Source organism: Calonectris borealis, chromosome 24 (assembly GCF_964195595.1).
Source record: "Calonectris borealis chromosome 24, bCalBor7.hap1.2, whole genome shotgun sequence".
NCBI classification, from domain to species: domain Eukaryota; kingdom Metazoa; phylum Chordata; class Aves; order Procellariiformes; family Procellariidae; genus Calonectris; species Calonectris borealis.
In genome coordinates, this window is record NC_134335.1 from 7,866,433 (window position 1) to 7,888,866 (window position 22,434).

The following is a 22,434-nucleotide window of genomic DNA, read 5'->3' on the forward strand; positions in this document are numbered from 1 at the left end:
CGGGCATTAATATCGCACGTACCCATCGAAACGAGCCCCCCGCACGCTATCGGGAGATGCCAGAAACTCTTTTGCCGGGGGTCTCAGGGTGGGTTCGCCTCCCTTAGGGGCGGCCGTGGGCAGGAACGATGCCGAAGGCCGGTTCTTCCCGGCGAGACGCCGGGGTTTTGTTTTGCCGGGGGATCGGGCGGCAGCAGCCGGAAGGGCATCGCAAGAGCGGGGGCTTTCCCTCTGGCCGCTGCCCGTTCACGCTTCGCCACCTGGAAGCTCAACCACGCTCAGGCATTAATTAATTACACGAATTAGAAAAATAATAATTAAAAAAAAGGAAAAAAAAACAGAAATAAAGCCGCTTTCTTGCTTGCCGGCGTGTCACACTCGCCAGGGCATCGATGCCGATGGCGTGGGATGCATCTCTGGGGGTCCACGCTTGGGTTAACGGGGGGGGGGGGTCCTCCCCTATCCCCAATTTGCAACCCCCCCCCATGCAAACCCTGCCTGGGAGCTGCAAAGCAGGCAGCGCTGCCTGTTCTGCCGCCATCCCAACCCCTCCAGCCCCCCCAAAAGAAAAAAAAGCTAGTGGGCTTTTTCCTCGCCCCCCCTCTTTTTTGCTCAACCCCACCGGCTCGCAAACCCGCTTTGCAGCTGGATTTGTAGCGGAGACGCGGAGACGGGGGGGGGGGGGACGCGGTCATGGAGGGGGGGGGGGACGCGGACACGGGGGAACGCGGACACGGGGGGACCCCCCCCCCAGGCTGCAGACTCACCATGGGGCGGGCGCGGGGGGGGCCGCGGCGGTGGGAGGATGCGGGAGGGGGGGGGACCGGTGCGGGATGCCGGAGCCAGCCCGGGGATGGGCGGGCGGGGAGCGGGCACGCTTGCGCACACAGCCGGGATGGGCGGGAGGGAGGGAGGGGAAGAACATCCCGGGAGCTGCAGGCACCCGCTCCGTCCCCCCCCCCACCACATCCCCCGGCAGTGGAGAGGTGGGGGAGGACAACTGCCCGCCCCCCGCCATGCCCAGCGGACCCCCCAAAATCACAGCGCTGCGGGCAGCCCCCCTCCCCAGGCAAACTTATGGTGGGCTCAACCCCCCTCTTCCTCCCCAACTTGGTACAAATCTCCCCAAAAATAAAAGCAGCTCCCAGCAAATTTTGGCAGGGGAGGGGGCAATGCTTTCCCCACCGGGGATTTACGCTGCGCCGGGGCGGGGGTTCACACCGTTCCCCCCACGGAACCACCACGAGATGATGCGCAGAGGCTCTTGGCTTTGCTTAAAATCATCAACTCAATATTGGGTATTTTTTTTTGGCCTGCGGAGATATTAATTCCCACCGCAGGAATGCCCCGAGCCCGGCCACCTCGGTCTCCCACGGGATTTCATTTCCATCCCATCATCACGATACACAAAATCAGCAGCCGAGCCCCTCGAGGTTTTTATTTCTAAATCCATCCCTCCGGCGCTGGGGTGGGTTTTTGCCAATCCGTGAGATAATTAGCGATATTAACGCCGATTTTTAAATAGGAAATAATGTGAAATATTGGCTCCGGTGTAGGCAGCTCATTGCTGAAGGCAGCAAAGTTTATTCCACTTTATCCGGCTGGAAAGCAAGAGATAGAGGGAACCTGGAGGGCACCAGCCCTGTTTGAAGACCGAGGTGTCCAGCGCCAACAATATTAATTGATAAAATACCCGTTGAGCTGATGGCTCCAGTTTTGCCAAGGCTAATCGAAAAACTGCATCAATATTTGAAGAGCATCCTCTCCTCGTCCCTCAACCTACGTAGGATGGGGTTTCCTTGCCGGCAAGAAGAGGGGCAACGGGGCAGAGAGTTCTACCCATGGTGACTGGCAAGCCTGCTGTAATTAGGCTTTAATTGCCACCGGCTCGTAGATGATCCTGGGGTAATTACTGGGGCCACAGCTCAGCGGGGGGAGCTGGGATTTGCTTGAAGGATATTTAGACCCTTCGGTCTCTTGGGTTCCCCGGCTAGGTTTATTGCATCTGAAAACAATAAACGGCGTTCAATAAAACTCCAGCAATAATAATGCATCCCAAATGTCTATTTTTACCATGCCCCCAAGACAGAATATTAAAAGAGGCTGCAAAGCTTCGCTTCCCAGGATATTCTCGGTCCCCAGCTCCCTCCCGCTGATGATGGTGGGATGGGCTCGTTTGGGGGTGATGGACTCCATCCCGGAGCATCCCCCCACGGCCCCAGGAGCGAGAGCAGAATAAAAGCCCTTGCAGAGATGCAAACCCAGCACATCGGGGGGCTGCTCCAGCTCCACGTCTCCCAGATGAGCTGCCTTGCCCGGATCTCCAACGCCGAGAGGTCTCAGTGCTGCGGCTTGAGCTTCACCAAGGTTTGGGGAAACGATGGTGATCCCGTGCTGAGCGGCAAACACCGCTTGTGTCCGCCCCGTAGGAACCTCAGGACATCTGAGCGCACCAGTCCTGCATCCACGGGGCAGGTACGGGGTGCCAGCCTTGCCTACTCACATCTCCATGGGTAACCCATCTCCCGAGGGACCCCTTGGGTGGACCCAAAGACCAGCAAAGAGCTTCCAGTAGCCACCGCAGCTCCAGTAGACGACGCGTTTTTAAAACCCACCAGAAAATACCGTGCTTTGGAAACGTATTTGCTGCCTTAGCAGAACGCCACGAGCATTTGCTGGGTAGTTAGTCATTGCTAATGACTACACCCTGCCCTAATATTTAATTTACAAAGGATAAATTGCCAGTTAGATTAATTCAGCATGATGAGAGCCGAGTAATTTGGAGAAGAAAAGGGGGGGGGGGGGGGGGGCGGAAATCCTGGCTGCTTGAGATGTGAATTTATGCCATCACCCGGCCCAAAGCTATTCAGAAATCACATCAATAAAATGGTTTAGAAAATGCCCCGGCTGGGGCAATGGGGAACGGGACCGTTTTCTTGCCCCACCAGTGCGCAGGCAGAGGTTTTGCCACCCCAGGATGGCCTCGCGCCACCACGCCGCAGCCGAAACGCTCCCGAAAGGGCGACGAGGACAAAGCAGGAGCCAGGCCAGCGCGATCTATTAATAAAAGAGGAGGGGGATGCCCTCGGCCAGGCTGGCAGCATCTGCTCGAGAGGGACAAGAATGGGGCGATTCATGCCCAGCACAAGCCGGCTTTGTCCTGCCGCCTGCCGACCACCTCGGGCTCACCCTTCTTCAACCCAGAGCCTAGAAACGCTGTCTGGCTTTGCAAACCCAGCCCCAAGACCTCAATAAATCCTTTGAAGATCCATCAGAATGCATCCCCCTGCCCTCTTCTCTTGGGGCAGGCAGGGACAGCCCCCATCCTGGGCTCCACGTATCCCCCCTCCCCGCTCCCAAAGGAGACGGGTGATGGCCAGGCAGCACGCTTTCCAGTCTCCCAGGAGAAATGATTCCTCCAGCGGGAGCAGACAGATGGTCTGCGGAAGATGGGAAGCTCGGTCGTCTGTCGCAGCCCTCGGAAAATCTATTTTCAAGACAGTTGTTTTTTTTAAGAACCTGAAGAACAGGGAAACTTCCCGGGTGACAGGATGGTCCCGCCTGTTGTTTAACCATCTCCATTCCTAGGCTGACCTAGGTGGGTACATAAAACGGTGATGTTCCCTCACCCAGGGAAACCAAGCTCCCTCTTGGCACAGAAAACGCTCTGGTATCGAAAAAAAATCATCCCTTTCCCTTAGCAACTTAAAACCTAGGGATGCAAAGAGCCAGGGGACAGCCAACCACGCTGATCATCTCCAGATCCCCAGCTCCTAAATCAACTCCGGCCCCAGATGTGCTCTGCTCAGGAGATGGGTAGATCTGAAACAAGAGGGAAAGACTCCCCTAACAGATTACCCTGGCAATACCACGTATTGCGTTTTTGCAGCGAAGTAAGAAAAGGTGGCTGCGTCCAGATGCTCTGCCTCTCCCTGCTGCTAAAAGGTAGCAGGGAACTGCCTGACCTGAATATTTATTAATCGGATGAGCCGAACAAAGCCCCGGGCATCTCTGATGATGCTACTTGCAATCCAGCCGGCTCCGGACCACTCCATCACAGGACACACACCGAGCACCCCTGCAAACAACAAATCACATCTGGTTTTTCCCCCCCATCAGCAAAAAAAAAAAAAACACACCAAAAAACCCCTCTTAGAGCCCAGTGTGTTGAAAGGAATAAATAACTGGGGTAGCCACCCCTGCAATTACATCCCTGGTTACCGGCTGACCAGAAACCAGAGCCCTTTTTGGCAGCGAGAACTCATGAAGTTTTCACAGGTTGGTATCCGGCAGAGAAGATGCAGGGGAAACGACGGCTGGCTCGGCGGCCCACGCCTCTCTGTACGCAGAAATGCGTTTTTCCCACCGCAGCGGGCAGCTCTCGCCGGGTCACGGCGTGAGGACCACTTAAACAGAGTCAGGCAGGGAGGAAGAAGTTGGTATCTGACCGACGGAGCAAGAAAAACCTCACCGGAGCTGGAAAGCGGCAGCAAAGTCATCCAGGGTCTCGGGATGCTCCTTTGCCGGACCCTCCAGCTGCAGGGAGGCATTTACCGTCCTGCTGAGCCACCCCCTCGGCAGAAGGAAGAGCAATCTTATTTATGTTTTTTTTTTTTTAATGAGCATTCTGAGGAATCCTGGCAAAACTTTGGAGAAGCCTGTGTCAGGGAGGGGCTGCCCTTTTAAATGAGCTCATTTAAGCCAGATATATGACTAATTAGCAGGGTAGAGGTGAAGTTTGCCTTCAGAGCCCACGGCGGCCAGCCGGGAGGGGCAAGGATTCGGGTTAGTCATTTGATTTACTTGGAGCAAGAAACCCCTCCCTGCCCCAGGAAAGCTGCAATTCCGCTCCCAGGGGTAAATCCATAGGAAATAAGTGAAGCTTTCTGAGGACGGCGGGTTTTCTTGGACCCCCTCCTGCTGCCTACTCCCCTCTTTGGGCTGACGCTGGGTGGCTGGGGCTGTCTTTTGGGTGGAGAAGACGGATGCACACAGACCCTCCTGCCCAAACGCCTCTGCTCGCTGCATCCCAGAGGCGCCCAGTCTGGTGCTAAGACCCTGGTAAAAACCAGTACACTAACAGGGGTTACTCAATCAATGTTTTAATCGACTTGAGCAGAAGGAACGGTTTCCATAGCAATGGGCCGTCAGCCCCAATTCGTACAAAATCAGAGTTAAAAAAACATAAGCACCAAAACCTTTAAAAAAAAAAAAAACCCCGAAAACGGGCATTTATTAAAAATAAAAAGATACAAAAGCGCCTCTGCCAGCTCACACTCTTCCTGCCTCCTGGAATTTCTTAAGCAGAAGTTCGTCAGCCCGAAGGGCGAAGGTCAAAGCCCGTTTCTGGTAGTACATGGAGTCCAGCGCCAGGTTGTCGATCACATCTGCCAGGAGATGGGCTCTCTCGACGGAGCTGCCCGGGGCGTCGTAGCCCAGGGCGGTGAAATGCACGTGCAGGTGGTAGTAGGAGGGTTGGTAATGCAGGTAGATTCGCAGCTGGGATCCGGGCACGCCGAAGCGCTTCGCTATGGCCTCCTAAGGAGAAAAAAACCAAAAACTACAGGTCGGGACTAGCAACGCGCAGCGAGGGCACGGGCAGCTGGGGGCAGGCAGCACATGGACAGACAGACCTTGCGACGGACGGAAAGGAGCATCCCCGGATGGCACAAAAGGCGGAGAGAAAGGCAGAAGTGATTTCTGCTTCCTCCATCCTCACAGCAAGGGAGAGGGAGAAGTTGGGAAGGACAGAGCTCATCCCCATCCTCTGTTTCAGCCTCCGCAGGGATGGAGCGACGCCTCCGGCCGCCCCACTTTTCTCCCTCCGTGACGGGACGTGCTCTCCGCTCGTATCGTTTTCCCTTCCACCCTTATCGCTTCGGCTCGCTCGGCAAGTTATGGGGATCCTGTTACCAGCCGGTGTAATTAAAGCTATAAACAGCAACAGCGAACTCTGGCACGCCGGCTTGGTTTGCTGCTCAGCATGCCACAATCCCCTGACTAATCTCTTAATTAATCTCCGCTTTCCCCAGTGCAATTACTTTCCAAATTTCGAACGCAGTGAAGGAAAGAGAAAGGTATCGCGCATCCATCTACCAAGCACGCCCCGTCACGGGGCTGGAAAAAACGCGTCAGCCGGTGAAAACGGTCAAGGGATTGGGAAGGAAGTTATCAACACGAGGAGGACAGGGCTCGACTCCTGCAGCTCACCGCTAACGGAGAAATATCGAGCACCCCCGAAACGCCTCGAATGCGGTACGGCTTTCCGACGCCCCGGGGAAGGCGCCGACGGAGCAGCAGGGACAGACGCTAGAGAGGGCAGCGCAGCCGCGGTTCGTGAGGTATCATCACCTCTTGGTCGCTGGTCCCCACGCAGATGCTGCGCAAGGGTTAGGCAGCTGCCGGAGAACGCAGGCAGCGACCTTGCGGCAGGCAGGCCGTGCTCTTCCTCGGCCGTCGGACCGGCCTCGCGCTTACCTTGCCTTCTTGCAAGATGTTCCTCAGCAGCGGGAGGTGCTCAGCGGTGAGGTCCCGAAGCGACTTGATCTCCCGGCGATGAACGAGGGCTATCAGGTAGAGGTCGTCCAGCTGCAGGGAGATGGAGGACGGTGACAAAGGTGACCGCAGAAAGAGCGGACAGAAACAGGAGGACTTTGGACCCGACGCACCAACCGCAGCTTTCTAGGCTGTGTTATCAGGGGCTACCTGCCGTCGTGTTTAACCCGCAGCCAAGCTGGGTGGAATCCAGTATGGATCTCCCGGTACGAGAGGCGCTCACAAACCCGCTGCACCTCCAAGCATCATTTTTGGACAAATTGGGTTTCGTCCAGGAAAAAGCAGAAGAGGACAGCTTCACCCCAACCAATAAACAGCGGCATCACAAATATCTTCTCGGCTTTAAAGGCAGATCGATCGATCAACCCTTTTCTACCGTAAACGCAGCACTTGCCGTCTCCCCTGCACGTTCCCACCTCCCTGAGCACCTCAAAAACGTCATCCCTGTGCAGACCGAGGCTGGCAGAAAAGGTCCTGGCACCCACCCTGCTGCGTGGGGGAAACTGAGGCACCCACCGGCCCGAGCCCAGGCGGCTGTGGGGTCTGCCAGCACCCCCCACATGCGGACGCCGCGCCGAGCATGGCTTTTTCTGCAGAGCAAGCGAACGGTTTATCTCCACGCTCAGACGAGGATTTACAGTGAATCGCAGCGGCCAAAGCTGCGACTGTCGATTTTTCCGAGTGAAAAGCTTCCACTGTGCAAATAGCCGGCCACTTTCCAGTGGCACCAGTTCTATAAATAACTATTTTCAAGACCTAATCACTCACCGGACAACCCCAGTGCAGTAAAATACGTCCGTTCAGCAGCTCTCAGCCAGACCTTTGGCATCTCCCGAAGCACTTACCGAATTCAATGTTTAACAAGACATAGGGTTGCGGATCATTACACGTCAAAAAAAAAGAAAATAAAATATCCCTGTCTCCTTCAGCTCAGTTAGTGGCTTTCTAATATAAACACTGCAAAGCAAAGCGTTTAGATACTTGAGACCCAGCAGATCTTTTGAGAAGAGAAACCCATCTGGCTATTTGGAAACAGATGCTTGTACCAAAAGATGCTCTCGGGACCCTGTCTCGGGGCTCTCAAAACACGAAGCTGCTATTTGCACCCGGCCAGCACAGCCACGCTGATGGTTCGGTTTGATTTCCAAGGCAGCCTGTGCACAGCTCCAGAAAAAGACGGCGTATCAGCTTGTCCTCTTCAGATCAGGGCTGGCTGGCGGGGAGGGAAAGGAAACATCTCTTCTCCTTAGAACAACATCTGCATGTTGCTGTTTGAAACAAATAAGCCTGTTGCTAAAAAGGCCCTGAATGATGTCATGCCGGGCATCGTTTCAGGCAACGCCTCGGGGCTCCTGCGGGTTTGAAACCAACTCAAAAGAAGTGGGGGGGAGGTAGGGGGAAAACCCACACCAAAAAAAAAAAATTAAAAAAACACCAAACCCTGAGAAACCAACTCAAAGTTGGGCAGCAGGAGCTGACGCAGCGCCCAGAAGGTCGAGGCTGGCAGCAAGCGTGCAGACTTCACGATGCAAACGAGAAATTTTCCTCTCGTCAATCAACCTGAAATAATTAGAGGTGAATTCGTAGCATTTGCGGGCAAGGCGCTAAGCTAGCGCGAGGCGATGCTGTTGAAAGGACTTCTAAGGGGAGGCTCGGAGAGTCCTGCTAGGAGCTCTGTCTCGCTTCCCTCGTTTAATTTAGTAGCCTCGCCTGTTCGGTGGGACGCGGCAGAAAGAACCGGTGCTCACAGGCAGCCCCGGGGCTGCCGGGATCAGCTCTGGCTCGGCGTCACCCACAGCCAAGAAGAAATTCCTTGGCTGAAAGGCAAAAGCCGACAGCCCTTGCCGGGACGCTGGCTCGCCTGCCTGGGAAAGAGACGGGCAAGGCGAAGGTCCCGGATAGCCCCAGGGATGACGGCGTTCTTGTTGCAGACGGCAGCCGTTGGGAAGAAATCAAGATGATCCTGTTCGGCGTACCAAGAGGCGACAGCAGCCTGGGGAAACCTCCTCTAAAGACAAATCCGATCATCTGAGGGCTCCCTGACCACGCTAGCCGCAAGATGCGGATACAACAGGTCTCTAGAGAAAGCTAAAGCGCAATTTTTAGCCCATCCGTCTGCAATCCTGATGCGAGGAGCCGACGTGCAAGGAATTCACGGTGACCGGAGACTACCCGCAGTGACTTACTCACCTGTCCTCCCCGAGTCATTCTGCCAGGTGACTCAGCACCAGACCACAAATAGGTGCTCCCAGCACACAAATACGGAATTTGCCTCACCCATGAGCAGGCTTGTGTTCCGATTTTTTTTTGGTTTTTAGTTCCCGCTTTTAAGTTTTAATCATATGGTAACTTCCCCCCTCCCCGGCCACCTGCAGAAGCATTTTGAGGATCAGAAAGACAAAGGGGACGTGGTTGTTTTTTTTTTTTTGACTCCACTGACTTCAAGGGCTGCACGCGCGGAGTTTCACCTCCCCAGGCACATCCCCAGAAGTACAGAAAGGGAGCCAGAGCCCAAGGAAATAATGAGCCACTCATTTTAGGATTACAGCCTGGGCTTAAAACCCTTTGCGTTTCAACGAGTGGCCGCTCCCACGAGGGGTTAAGCCGCTGCTCATAAGCTAATGACCATCTGTTTAATATTTTGTGGAGGAGAGTTAATTGCAGCAAGCGAAGGCCAACACATCTGCCCGGTTTGCACTTAAAGTTGAGGCTTGCATTAAAAAAAAAAAAAAAAAAACCCAAACAAGTTCAGCAGGAACAAATACGCAGCTGGATTTAGGTTCAAACACATCACAACAACATTTGGGCTAATACAGGAAAGAGAAAGCAAAGCTAATAAATAAATCGCCCGGCAGCAGTGAGAACAGCCTGTGTTTTGCAGCATCCACAATTAGCACGTGATAAAAGGCCCTGGCAATATCATCACTTAACGACAGCGTGAACAGGAAGGACGCATTCCCCTACTAAAACTTTCATTACAGTGCTGTTAGTAGCAGGGAAGTGGACATTTCCTCTGGATTACCTTCCGACAAGCAGCATCCCTTCAAAGATAAGAGGAGCAAACAAACCTGGTTTTGATTCCACTTAAAATCTGGAACTAAAACAAAGCCATTGCGAGGATCTGGGTTTTCATGGATGATTCGATCGGCCTCAGCTTTCTTCTCCAAGATATTATACACCCACTGAAAGAGAAATATGCGATTTATAAACCAGCAGGGAAAAAAACCCAACACCTCAGGCACATTTAGCCCAAGCTCATGGATTAGTGCATATTCGCTACAAGTAGAACAGTTAAAAAAAAAAAAAAAAAAGCAATAACTTGATTTTAAGGTGACCAAATAATTTCATGGCTGATAACGTTTGTAGTTAATTATGCATAAAACACTCCAACAACAAACTCCAGGCTATTATGAGCACTCGAGTGAAAAGATACCCTCCTGATCCCGCTGCACGGCACTGCACCACCGGCTAGCTAAATTATTCAGGGATTTTTGTTTTCCTCTCAAGTATTAAGAACCGGCCGCAGCTGGAGACAAGGTATTGAACAGAGATGGTTTAGCCCAGCGTACAAATAGTTGCATTTGCCCCTAAGAGGATTTGGAGATCGTTCTGCCCGATGCGATCTAGCGATAAACCAGACCTGCCTGCTTTTACGTGGCCGGAGAGGGAGCTGCTGCAAGCACTAGAAGGGGCAGCCGCATCCCTCCTCCGTGCTCCCACCGGTGGGCAACGGACAGGTACCGGCACTCAGACAGATCAGCCACCAACACCAGCAACCCGCAGCAGACCCCGGCGGTGGAAACCAGCTCCTGTGGGGCTCAGCAGATGCCTCTCGCAGCACCGCGGGGCTGTTTGTACCTTTTTACCTCCCAGGTTGCACCGAAACCCTTTACAGCTAGGTCCGGGAGGGAACTCGGCTGGTTTTTCCTATTCGGAAAGGAAGGAGCGGATCGCTTGCGAGCCCGAGGTTGGATGCGGTTCCGGCTGCTGGCAGCCAGCACTCGCCGGGCGAATGGGAAAGGCCTGTGTTTTCTTGGGCAATGCACGTCTCTTGGTTTCCCGGCTGATTAGAAAACAGCTCGCCGCTCTTCTTCCTCTATATTTCAAGCTTCAGCCTCCAGACTGCCTGTAATCCCTGCTCTGGTTATCCCCCCGCGCTCCTCCTTCAAAGCAAAGCCCCATCCAGAGACAAATTTCAGCTACGAAATGGAAGCGACCAGGGATAAGTGACAGAATAAGATGAGCAGAAAGCACCTTTGCTTTTCCTGGCTACCAACCCGAGCTTGAGCATCCTTCTTCACACCTCCACAACGCAATTTGTGCTCTATCTTAAGTATTGGACTGCCAAGGGAGTCCCCGGCCAGGTCCCTAGAAGATAAGTCAAGGCAAGCAGAAAACGGCTAGGGCTTGAAAGCTGAAACCATTTCAAAACATCGTTTTCCCCATCAAATTTAGGTATGAAACATTTTGCCCCAGGTGGGTAAGGAAGATGCAGCCAGTCTCGCAGACACAAGCTGGCTCAGTGAACTCTGTGCACGCCAGACACTCAAGATAAAAAAACCCAGACCTTTTGGGGAACTCCTTGCCAGGAGTTTAATTAATCCAATCAAAACTCAGGATCATTGTGAACTGACCTGAATATATCCTTGGAGACAAACAAAGCTTTCTGCCCTTGATCTGGTTTTATTTTTGCTTAAATTTTTGGTCTTTTCTTCTTCGCAACAATATCTTAGAGAAGATTAGATTCTCAAAGCACCAGACCGCTGCGCTCTGTGACCCTGGAAGAAAAGCAGGGCAGGAAGCTCAGCAGGAAATGAAAGTTTGCCCTTTGTTTTTCCTTCTTATGCCTGCTCTTTTCACAAGTGCCGAACTATCAGTGCCTTAAATAAGTTCACCGATCAGACGAGCGGAATTTTAAACCCAGCCTCACATGATGGGCAGGTCACCAGCTGATTGCTCTTGCTGTTTCCAGCACAAGCCCAGCGAGGACAACACATGGTCCAGAGCCTGGCACCACAATAAAACGATTATACTGAAAGCATCCACAATTTGCATCCTCCAGCAGAAAATAGAGCCGCTTCTGTAGTCCGCCGATATTTCCGTTACCCTTCACATTTCCCCTTCCGCTCGTCAAAACCAGTTAGATAAAGACAAGAAACTGCATTATCAAATCACAGAGGTCAAGGACTGACCGTGCCGACCAAGATCTCCTGGGAGATGCTCCCGATGGTCACCAGCGATGTGTTTCCACGTACAGAAATCAGCTCGCAAGCGTTCGGTGGAAGAGGCAGTGAGAGCGAGCTCAAGCAACTTCTGAAGCTGCTACATCAGGAAACCTAACAGCCTTCGGAGCAAAAGCACGGGGAAAACATCCCTGCAGGTTGCTGCCTGGTGGAAACATGCTCTCGTCTTTCTCCAGCTAATAAACGCCGCCTGTACGTTATGGGTGTTGCAGCCTGGCTGCCGGCGAGAAAGCCGAACGACAGAGCAAAAGAAAAGCAGGCGGGCGAGGAGTAATTGAGCGCACACTGCGGCTTGCAAGGTGCCTTCTGGTACGAGTCGCAGAAAGCGGGGTTCACGTTCATCTGCAAGCCGTTAGAAAACAGACATTGCAACAGCAAACCCTGTTAACCGTTCTGCTGCTGTTTAAGGCAGCAGGAAAGAGGGGGGGGGCATAGCCAAGGCCTGTGGTCGATTGGCTTTTGGAGTTTATTTTTAATAGATAAACTAGTAGATAGATAAATAGATAGATTTTAGATAGGTAGATATTAGATAGATGGATAGATAAACTGCCTCAGCAGCCCCAGGATTTGTTTTATTCCCCACCTTCTGCCCAGGCTGGCATGAATTGGTCCCTACAGACTTGTGTTCCTTTGGTCTCTAAAGAAAGGTAGAGAGAGGAACGGTCAAAGGGGATATAAAACAGGAAAAAAGTCCATTGCTGCCGCCTGGGGCAAGAAATACCACTAAAAGTACGGCTCCGCCATGGACCGGAGGGCTGGAAGGCAGAGTAGCCTGAAGAGTGAGTTGTGACGCAGGACTCCAAGAGCAATCTGTGCCTTTCCATTTCCACAACACCCAAGAGACTCCTAAAAAGCCCAGCGAACTCCACCAACGCCCAGGGAGGCACCCTCGGAAAGGAGGAGGAACGCCCCAGCACAGAAATTCTCCAGAAACCTTAAGAAAGGCGACTTCAGGTATGTCCCCAAAGCAAACGTTTTTCTGCAAAGATGGAGAAGGACGCCCCAGAGGACAGAAGGACGGGGAGAAAGAGAGCATCGCTGAGCTTACCCCAAAGCTCAGACAGCCTCAAGAAAGTCCGACAGATACGGGGATGCGTTCAGCGCAGCAGGCAGCGTCGCAACTCAGGACCAGCAGAAATAATCCGGTGGTGTTTGAGAAGCAGGCTGCCCAGCCCGATGAGAGGGTGCAGCACCGCGGAAGAACAACCGCCAGGGAGAGGGGGGCAGAGCACTCCCGACTCTTCTGCCTCCAACCTGGGCTTCGGAGGAGACATTTGACAGCCCAGCGTGTCGGAGGAGACCAAAAAACCGTCCATCTCTGCGGAGGGGAAGCAGCGGTACCCATACCTGGACGCTGAAGCTCTGGGACTGGATGAAGGGCAGCGTTATGTTCTTGTAATCCTCCCAGGTTTCACGGATGAGGTGCGCTTCTTGACGGAGATACTTCTGAAGGTGTTTCTCCGTGGCGGGGTGCACCACTGTGGCTTTTATCTCTAGAAACAAACATGTTTACCCAGTTACCATCACAGATGAAACCCACATCACTTCCTTCAGTCCCCGATAAATCTCTTTTCCCTTCCAATAAATGCCGCACTAACGCATTTTTAGAAGATAAAATAGCAGGGTGGGGGAGAACGGACACGGAAAGCAAACAAGTGCTTTAACCTCTCGGGCTGCCGCTGCTTTTCTCGCGGAAGGATAAGCCGACAACACAGCCAGGGCCTGTCTTTCCAGTTCAGGTGGAGGAGTTCACTGTCTGAAAGGTTTTTTTTTTCCCCACACTCGCTCTTTCAGGCATATCAGCAACATCGGGGCAGAGCTGGGGCTCCCAGGGAAGAGGGAGTCAACAACCGGGACAGAAACACAAGCCTGGGGGCAGAGACGCATCTTCCTCCTATTTAAATCCGAAGCTGATGGGATGTTATCGAGCAAGCACCCAGCAACTTTCTCCAGCCACGAAACCAGACGTGGTGCGAGCTGCGAGCAGCGGGGCCGCGCCGGGGCTGGCAGGAGGAGCAGCTCCTTCCCAGAGCTCTTCCATCAGGATGCAGGGACGGATCCGGAGCAAACCACACAGGCCGATGGGTTAACGCGGCGCGGGATGAGCTGAGGGAAGAGGGCTGGCCGATTCCCCTGCACCCGCCGCCAAACAAAAAGCATTTAGCTGTTTAGCAAAAGGAAAACGATTTCTGTTTAGCTTGAGATTAAAACCGCGCCGCGTAATTTCTGCGGCATTAAACACGATGCAAGCGCGCACCTCGTCGACCCGGCAGCTCTGACCTCGGCAGCAGTGGATCTTACCCGCGGCTGTAGAACACTCGGAAAATATCCCTCTTCGGCCAAGATTAGACGCGCGATACAGAGCCTGCCACCGCTCCAGCCCGGACAAACCCCGAGCAGATCGAAGCAAGTGGCTGGGGCGCAGCAAACGCCGCAGCTCATGCCCAAGCTCTGCCACGGTCACAAAAACCACGGGCTGCGCACTCACCGGGGTACCAAACAGCTTTATAGACGTATATATGCCAGCCAGACACTGAATATAAATATCTATTTGTTCCTAAAGCCAGGATTTAGGGTGGTTCTTTTTATATTTTTTTAGTTTTCTGGTTTCTGGGGTGGTGTTTTTTGTTTTTTGTTTTGTTTTTTTTTTTTTTTTTTTTTTTTTTTTAAGGTCGGCGCTGCACAAGCTGGGAGACTCTGCCTTTTCATTTCGTGCCAAACCCAGCTTAATGAAATCCACAGGAAAATGCTGGTAACATGAAATATGAAAATGCAAACCACAAGGGCAGTCTGGTCTGATTCCCACCATACACATGTTCAAACAAGGTTGTTTTCCAGGACTCGATTAGCACTTCTAGCGGGATGATGTAATAGCAAAAAAAAAAAAAAAAAGACAAGGCTGTAGCTCTGCCGCTCCTCGCTTAAAAAGCGCCGGGGAGAAAACAAAAAGGCAAAAGATAAGAAAATACCACCTCCAGCCTCAGGCTGAAACTTCCAGAATTTAATTTTCTACCCCAAAACAAGAGCAGGGACTGCAGCAGAAACTCATCCATGCTGCGGGTGCATGCAACGCACTGGGATGTGGGGTTGCGGAGGACCCTTCACGGCTTCTCCAGCACCTCCCTAAATTGGGGGGGGTGGCTGCTCTTGGTGGGGAGAGCCACTTTGGATACTTTAAAACCAAACACGAGCTCAGAGAAATCCTTAATGTGCAGCTGCGGTTGCGCAGCAGATGTTTGGAAGAGGAGGGAGGGGAGAGGCTGTGGCTCGCTAATGATTATTTCCCCTTCCAGAGGTCTCATCAACCCTGAAATGCCCCAGCAGTGCTAATTAGCATAAATCACTATGGCCAGAGAAGCTGTTTGATAAATGCTCAGAGCCCGATTATCGTTAGGAGCCCGCGCACGGGACGCAAAGTCTCAGCCGCAGGAAACATCCACGGCAAGACCAGGCTTGACACGAAGTCTTTTCCATTGCTGGCGACGGGCCGCGTTCATGCTCCATTTCAAAAGCCGCCCTGCTCCTGGCAGACTCCGCGTGCGTTAAAGAATCGTGTACGCCGTGGGGCAGCCGAAATCTTCCCTGGTCTGGAAATGGGGGTAAAGAACCGCTGGACACGTGACGTGGGTTTTTAAGCTCACTGTAGGGTCAGGGATCGTCTCCGCTCGCGTCTGAGTCACATCAGCCGGCGTCTTCCTGAAGGCCAGCCTAGGGACACCACGAAACGCCTGTGGTTTATTCTGGAAGTCAGGACTGACCGTCAATTAACTGGAGGTTATAAAAAAAAAAAAAGGAGGTTTAATTGAAGGAACCCGGATGAGCATGAGGTCCGCCTCAAACACCCTTCGTAGGGTGAATTGCCCGATCAGTCGTTCCCTACCATCGCAGGCACTCCGGGCTCGACGCCCTTCCACGCCGCGCTGTCCCCGGGCTCTGCCGAACCCCCCCTCCAGCTCGGCACGTCCAATTTCAAGCCGGTGCAAACGGCGAGGGGAGGTCAGGGTGCCCCGCTGAGATGCCTCGCGCTCGCTCCTCCCGACCCACTCAGCTGCATTAAAACTGACCACTGTAGTTTTGTTTTAAATAGATTTAAACACGCCGGGGAGCCAAGAGAAGCACGCAGGGCAGGAACAACCCGTTTCTAGTTTTGGACAGGGGCGCTTTTTCCTCCCTTTGGTCGCGAGAAGCTGAGCTTTGGCTTATAATCTGCCTAATCAACTCCATCGTCAGGTGCAGGAAGGTGCCAGGAAACGGCAGAGAAAGTCGCATTTGCATTCTTGCAAGTTTTCCTTTACTCTGCAAGCCTCTTTCCTGCTGCACACAGCTCTGCGCCGTCTTCCCATCGTCTGGTAGCTCCTTCCACGCAGCCCTAACTAAATATAATGAAGCACAACCTCCCCCTGCTGTATTAACGTAGCTTATTTGGTTTTATGATCACAACTGCGCAGCAGTCACAGGGGAACACCTAATTTTAACCCACCCCCAAGCATGTACGACCACGGCTTTGCCTCGAACGTCTGGGGCTCTCGTTATTGAATGAAATAAAAAGCACAAAAGAAAAGGATAAAGCTTGCAAGAGCTCACAGTCTCCGATGCCAGGGCAAGCCAAGCGTGCTGCTGGGGGCTTCTGCCAAGGCTCTCATCCGAGGAGGACTCGGTGGGCTCTAGCTGCAACAGCCACGGCGAAGAGGAAATTTGCAGGTTACCAACCCCCCCTCCCAAAAAAAAAAACAGAGCAAAAGCACGGTGATACCTCCCACCGTCCCTCAAACCACCCCACGCGTTTCCCACCGCTTCAGGCTCTAGCTTTTTATTTAAGTGTAAACGCCAAAGGGTTTTGTTCGCTGGGCAAGCCCCCCAGGCAGGCGGAGCATGGAAACGCCGGGAGACGAACCAACCTTCCCCGTGCAGCTCGTGCAAGTTTCTCCAGCTCCTCGCTGCCTGAAACCAGAGGATTTTGGGGCTTGGGAAGGCAGGGATATGTATCGCTTCCTGCACGACTGAATACTTTCCTTCCACGCTCTCCCATTTCTCCCACAATTTCTCCACCCTGTGTCAGAGAGATGGAGCCGGAGAATCTCCCGATGGGCTCGTTTTTAGACATTTTTAATAAGCCTCAGCCTGCAGCGCAGGCATGAGCCATGCCCAGTGAATAAAGACTCCTTAAAGGACTGATAAGAGTCCTTGAATTACGCCGGCACGGCTTTGGTGCTGTGAAACATGACATCCCTCAGCAGCCGGGAAAGAAGAGGCTGCTTTTTGCTGGAAACAGCAAGTTCTCCTTGCTAAACGGGTGCGAGCACCACCAGGAGCTGGATGTTATCGGGAAACGCGTTGCTCGAACCATCTGGCTTTTGCAGACAAGCCTTTGGCAGCAGGAAAAAAAAAAAAAAAAAATATCTTTCCCCTGCTATGAAAGCAGCCCTCGCTCCCCCTGCAAAGGAGAGTCCCAGAGCTGGGGCTTCCTCCACACCTCGAGGCATAAGCTGCCTCTTAAATCTAGGCAACATCCAGCAACTGGCCTTAAAATAAGTCACACAGGCCTGCCTTCGCTGTCAGCCGGGCGGTTCCCATCAGAGGGCACGCTCTCCGACACCTTTCCTCCTCGCAAACGTGCTCACCAATTCCCCTCTCCTTCGTCGGGTGGTTTTGGGTTGCCCTCCAGATAAACTCTGACCGTTCTTAAGCCAGTTTGCAAATGTTATTTCCCATTTTAACCTTGACACGTCTCTCCTAGTGGCCAGTAAAACCGGCAAGAGACAGATGAGGTCCTCTTTCTGACCGGCGCTGTCTTCACACATCCCCACGCCGGTGCGCTCTCAGCCCTAAAAATCTCCATCTTTAAGCAGCAGCAGAGCGAAATTCCTCTTCCCAGGGCAGAGAGGAGTCGTTCGCTCAGGTAACGTGCTTCTTTCGGCCTCCCTTTCTCTGCCTTCACCAAGCAAACAAAGCGACCGGCCCAGCCTCGCAGGCTCTTTTACCACCGAGACAAAAGAAGCTTTCATCGCACGGGGCTTGGGTTAGCTTGACTCCAGGCGGGGAACAGCATCCGACTCACTTAAACGAGGAGGCGGGGAGAGGGTGAAGAAAATACCCATTTTTCAGCTATCAAGAAACTCCAGCTGAACGAAGAGCCCCCCCCACACACACACACCCCCGGGGGACTTCAGACCACAAAGGCGGCATCGAGAAACGCGCTTCAAAAAAAGCGGAGGGAGCCGGAGGCAGCTCCTCAGGCCAGCAAGGCGCCCGATGTCGCCGAGTCACCTGCGGTGGCGATTTCCTCGGGGCGGAGGGTTTTCCTTCCCTTCGGAAAGCGAGAAGCTGAGCGTTGGGGTGGGGGCGGCTCGGCCGCGGATGCTGTGAAATCCCCGAGGTGAATTCCTCTTCTGCGGGGCACGGCGACTTTTCAAAGGAACTCCTTAACGCCGAAGTTTGACCTTTTCCGCAAAATACTTTTACCGCATCACGTTAACCGGGTGTAAAGCTGCACGCGCCGGGAGATAAAACCCTGTATCTCTCTAATCCTGCAACTAAGAGACTGAGACAGACCCCGTGCGAGGGCTCGCTTGACGATCACTCGACGTCCAGGAATTTCTCAAAAGCCTTGACATTGTCTGCAGCCTTACAGGAAATTTCTCCTCCTTCATTTTAGATTTATGAGCTGCATTCCTCACGTCGACTCCCTCCCCAGGCCACGACTCGGCTCAAAAGGGCAATTTCCTTCTCCTCCTGACGCACGCGAACGTTTCTTCTGGTGCCAGCCCAGCTGCCCACCAGCAGCTCACGCAACATGCCCAAAAAACCAGTTATTTGGCTCTAAATTTCTTCGAAGGAAGAAGCCTCCTCGGTCAGAGCTGGGGAGCCTGGAGGGCAGCACCGGCGTCCGCAGTCCCCGAGACATCTCCTGCCCAGGATCCAGAGCAAGCCCAGCGATGCCAAGGAGAGGGCTGGGAAGCAAAGATGCACCGCAGCGTAACGTTTCCGCAAAAGCTGCCTTTTAAAGGCAATTTTTAAAGTAATTAAAAAGATAAACTTCAGCAGAAGGAAGCCAGAGGCTTTTTCCCCCGTTCAAACCTGCAAGAGGAACGGCACGAACACTCATCCGAAAGCGCAGCAGGTTTGGTACAGCCACAGGTAAAACAAACAGCGTGGCTACGCGGGGCAGAAACAACCCGAGCGAGGATATCGTTTAACTAAGGGGCAGAAACAGGACATGAGAAGACCCAGATTCACCCGGTTTTGCTCCAGCCTCTCAGAAAAAGCAGGACCCGGCGCGGCACTGACAGAGACCAGCGACCCTTTAACAGCCCTTTCACCCTGGTGAGGTGTTTCACACCTGGCAAATCTTAAATTAAATAAAAAAATTTTGCTATCGGAGTGACGACGGAGTTATATAGCGCTGCAGCAAAGCGCTACAAGGAAGTCAAATGCCAGCACCGGAGCGGCCCAGGGGATTTTAGTCTTGCAATGCCACCTCGTGGGAATCGCTGCGAGTCGCTGCCAGCCTCAAACGCAGCGGGCGCCCACGCAGGAGTCTTTCCAGCCGACGAAGCATAGCTTTAACATCTTCCCACGCAGGGCATCCGCCACAACCGTGGTGTCACGGTGTTCTCCTGCCACTGAAATGTGCCGTTGTCACGCTGAAACCTCTGATTTTGAGTCCTCGACAGGACAAGAGCAGCTTTGGACAACTCGCGAGCTCCCAAAGCCAGGCAGCGCTTCCTCCTACACCATGGAAACAGCGCTAAAACAGGAGCATTTTCAGGAAAGTAGATCAAACATCCCGAAAATGTAATTCAGGAGCACAACAACTTCTTACTTAAGGCTATCGCTCTGATTAATTCTGACTCTGTTAAACCTGCTGGGCTATCACTGTGCTTACGGAAGTCTCGACGCTAATTAATCACTGCGCTTCCAGAATTTAAACACGTAGCAGCGTTAAATCGAAGCCTGCCGAAAGAGCAGCCCTGCTTTGCAGCGGCGGCTGCGGAGCGCCGCAATCGCCGGACGCCTTTCCACCATGACAAGAATCCGTCTCGCAGGACGACAGCCTTCCACTGAAGCTCTCCAACCCGCTCATCCGACCTCGTCGTACTCGGTTATTAATCAGGTTTCGTAACACACAGATGTGTAAAATCAGCAGGGAGAGGCTTGCAAACCAGAGGCCAGGTGCCTGTCTGCCCCAGGCACTCGAGGCTACCAGCATTTAAATCCCCCTGCAAACATGCTACCTGTCTGTCCTTACCAGGCGACATCGGGCAACAAAAATAAAGCACGTAAGATGATACCCTGGAACGCGAAGAAGCTGACACGCGCCCTGCAGCGATCGTTTTCAAGGTAAACCTTACGGGGAGAGACAACATCTTACCAGATTAACTGACATCACTGAAAATAAAACCACAAGGAAAGCTCTCAGATCCACGAGCCCTTCTTCAACTTTACATCAAGGCACAGGCAGATGATTGCAAGTCATCAAGCGAGGGCCATTTAACAGCCCGCTACTCGTTAGCTGAGCTAAGTGCCTGACAGCGCAGGGAAAAGGACGTGAAACAAGGCAGCACGCAAAGCCTCGGGAGTAAGACGTCACCTTCAGAGCGGTAACAATCCACCGATCTCCCCGCCTCGGCCAGGTCTGCTGCTGTCGGCCAAACCACAACCGGGGCAGCGTGGTCAGGTTCGGCAGCGGCCCTGGCCTGTCTCGCTGCATCCTCCCCTCCGGAGCTGGCAGGAGGACACCGACCGGCTTCCCAGCCACGACCGCTAGTCCGCAGCCGAGGCACGGAGCGAGAGCCTCCCGAGATCCCCCCCACGCAAGGCCGAGAGCGCTCACCGCTCAGCTCCGGGGGAGGATAGAGGTGGTACGTGCTGTAAATGTCGTTGCGCATCTGCAGCTCCAGCTTCGTGTGCTTCTTCAGCAGGTCCGATAGCTTCTCCTCCTGGAAAGGAGTCTTTTCCAGGATGATTACGGCATCTGTCCCCTCTCCGGAGGCACCGGTCACCTGGAATAAGAACGGATAAAGCTGTTGGTAAACACGGATCCAGCGCTGAGTGGAGAATTTGAGGCCAGGACCTGAAAGCCTCCACCCAGGGACCACGGCAGACAGCCTGCAGCCCCTCAATTCTCGTGCGCAAACCCCCTCCTAGTCCAGCCGGCCACTGGGCAGCACCCATCCAAAAATCAAAGGCACGTTTTGCCCTGAAGCACGGCAGGAATCTGCTCCCCATCAGGGTAACACGGGTGGTTTTCTGGGGGAGCATGGGATACGGACAACGTCTCAGCCCAGCTGCACCTCCCCGGATGCTCCCAGCGCCCGCGGCTGCATTCCCGCTGACCCACATCACTGATTTCATCTCAGATACTCGCAAGTCGACGCGGGGCCGCTGAGCGGGCGGTCGGAAGGTCAGGAAGAGGGCAGAGGCAGGCGTAGCAGTTTGCATTAAGGTCAGGCTGGTTTGGGGCAGGGAGCACTGCTGCCCTGCTCCGAGGAACCACAAGCCAGATCCGGACGGGGTCTGAGCGTCCTGGTTTTGGGAGGCGCAGGGTGCGGAGCACACCCCTGCCGAATCGCTCCTGTCTGTACAGGAACCAGGCGAGGCCTCACTGAGCACCACCTGGGGAGAGCAAAGGGGTTCACCTGGGGCTCCCACCCCAGCCACACTTACAGGGCAGAGTGGGCAGGACTGTGCCCAGTTCAGTTGCCCACTGACCATCAACCCATTGCCCTGAGACCGAGGCAGCAGCCTGAAACTTCCCAGTCCTCATCGCGTGCTCGCATACACATCTCCAGGAGACAGGAGCTGAGGCGGCTGCATGGTTCCTGCGCCACGGCCAGGCTCTCCAACCGTAAAACTTATAGAAATATTACAAATTTCCCTTTTACGGCGCCCGATCGACACGGCTATCCTATTTACAGCCCCAGATTTAGCATCTTGCTTGCAATTCAATGCCAGTTTCCCTACCAAGTGCGAAAAACCTGCTCGCTGGGCCAAAAGCAACAGCTATACTAAGGAAAAAAAAAAAAAACACCAAACACCTGAGGCCTGAAATAAGGTTTCCAGCGCGCTGCCGCCAAGAGCAGCCACCTCCTGCCCCCGGCTTTGCCGGATTTGGGCAGCAGCAGGCCGGAAAAGCGAGTCTCAGGCCAGGCTTTGTTGAGTAAAGAAGGGGCGGGCCGGGTCACAGCCCGGCGGAGGGGAAGGAGACCGAGGGGGGGGTGAACCGGGGGGCACCGGGGGAGCCCCCGGCCACGCTGAACCCGGCCGCGCCATGTGGCGCCCGAGGGGGCGTGGCCCGGCTGGCGGGGGGGCGTGGCCCGGCTCGAGGTTGCCGCCGCGGGGCGGGGCTACCCCTCAGCAGGGAATATGGCGGCCTGACAGGGCCTGGCCGCCCCCCCCCCCCCCACCCGCCGCCCCCGGTACCTCCCCGTGCAGGAACACGGCCTTGTCCCGCGCCGACTCCCGCAGCACACGCCGCAGGCGCAGCTCCGCCAGCGGGAAGGGCGCGGCGGTGGCGGCGGCCCCGTCGCGGAGCGCGGCCCCGCCATCCTCCTCCTCCTCCCGCTTCCTCTTCGGCCGCGGGCTCTCCGCCATCGCGCCCCCTCCCGCACTGCGCCTGCGCGGCGCCGCCAAGAGA

At 54.1% G+C, this 22,434-nt stretch overlaps 1 protein-coding gene across 2 annotated transcripts; it reads right to left on the reverse strand.

Moving 5' to 3' along the window:
• Positions 1–5,086: 5,086 nt before the first annotated feature.
• DCPS (decapping enzyme, scavenger) lies at positions 5,087–22,422 on the reverse strand. 2 transcript variants are annotated; one of them, XM_075173093.1, is made up of 6 exons: positions 22,221–22,421; positions 20,632–20,800; positions 13,146–13,291; positions 9,624–9,737; positions 6,478–6,588; positions 5,087–5,538 (listed from the first exon to the last, which is right to left on the reverse strand). In XM_075173093.1, the coding sequence occupies exons 1-6, from the start codon at positions 22,389–22,391 to the stop codon at positions 5,272–5,274; spliced, it is 978 nt and encodes a 325-aa protein (XP_075029194.1). In that variant the 5' UTR covers positions 22,392–22,421; the 3' UTR covers positions 5,087–5,271. The 2 variants fall into 2 exon arrangements, with proteins under 2 accessions (XP_075029194.1, XP_075029195.1); XM_075173094.1 differs by lacking the exon at positions 9,624–9,737 and having other exon boundaries at positions 22,221–22,422.
• Between the last annotated feature and the right edge of the window lie 12 nt (positions 22,423–22,434).

What these genes read in the sequence shown, in the direction of transcription:
- DCPS (XM_075173093.1), bottom strand. Translation starts at nt 22,391, where the DNA reads ATGGCGGAGAGCCCGCGGCCGAAGAGGAAGCGGGAGGAGGAGGAGGAT. An exon ending in CCGTGTTCCTGCACGGGGAG is followed by an intron (nt 20,801 to 22,220) that starts GTACCGGGGGCG and finishes TTCTTATTCCAG; the next exon opens with GTGACCGGTGCCTCCGGAGA. An exon ending in ACATCTTGCAAGAAGGCAAG is followed by an intron (nt 5,539 to 6,477) that starts GTAAGCGCGAGG and finishes TTTTCTCCTTAG; the next exon opens with GAGGCCATAGCGAAGCGCTT.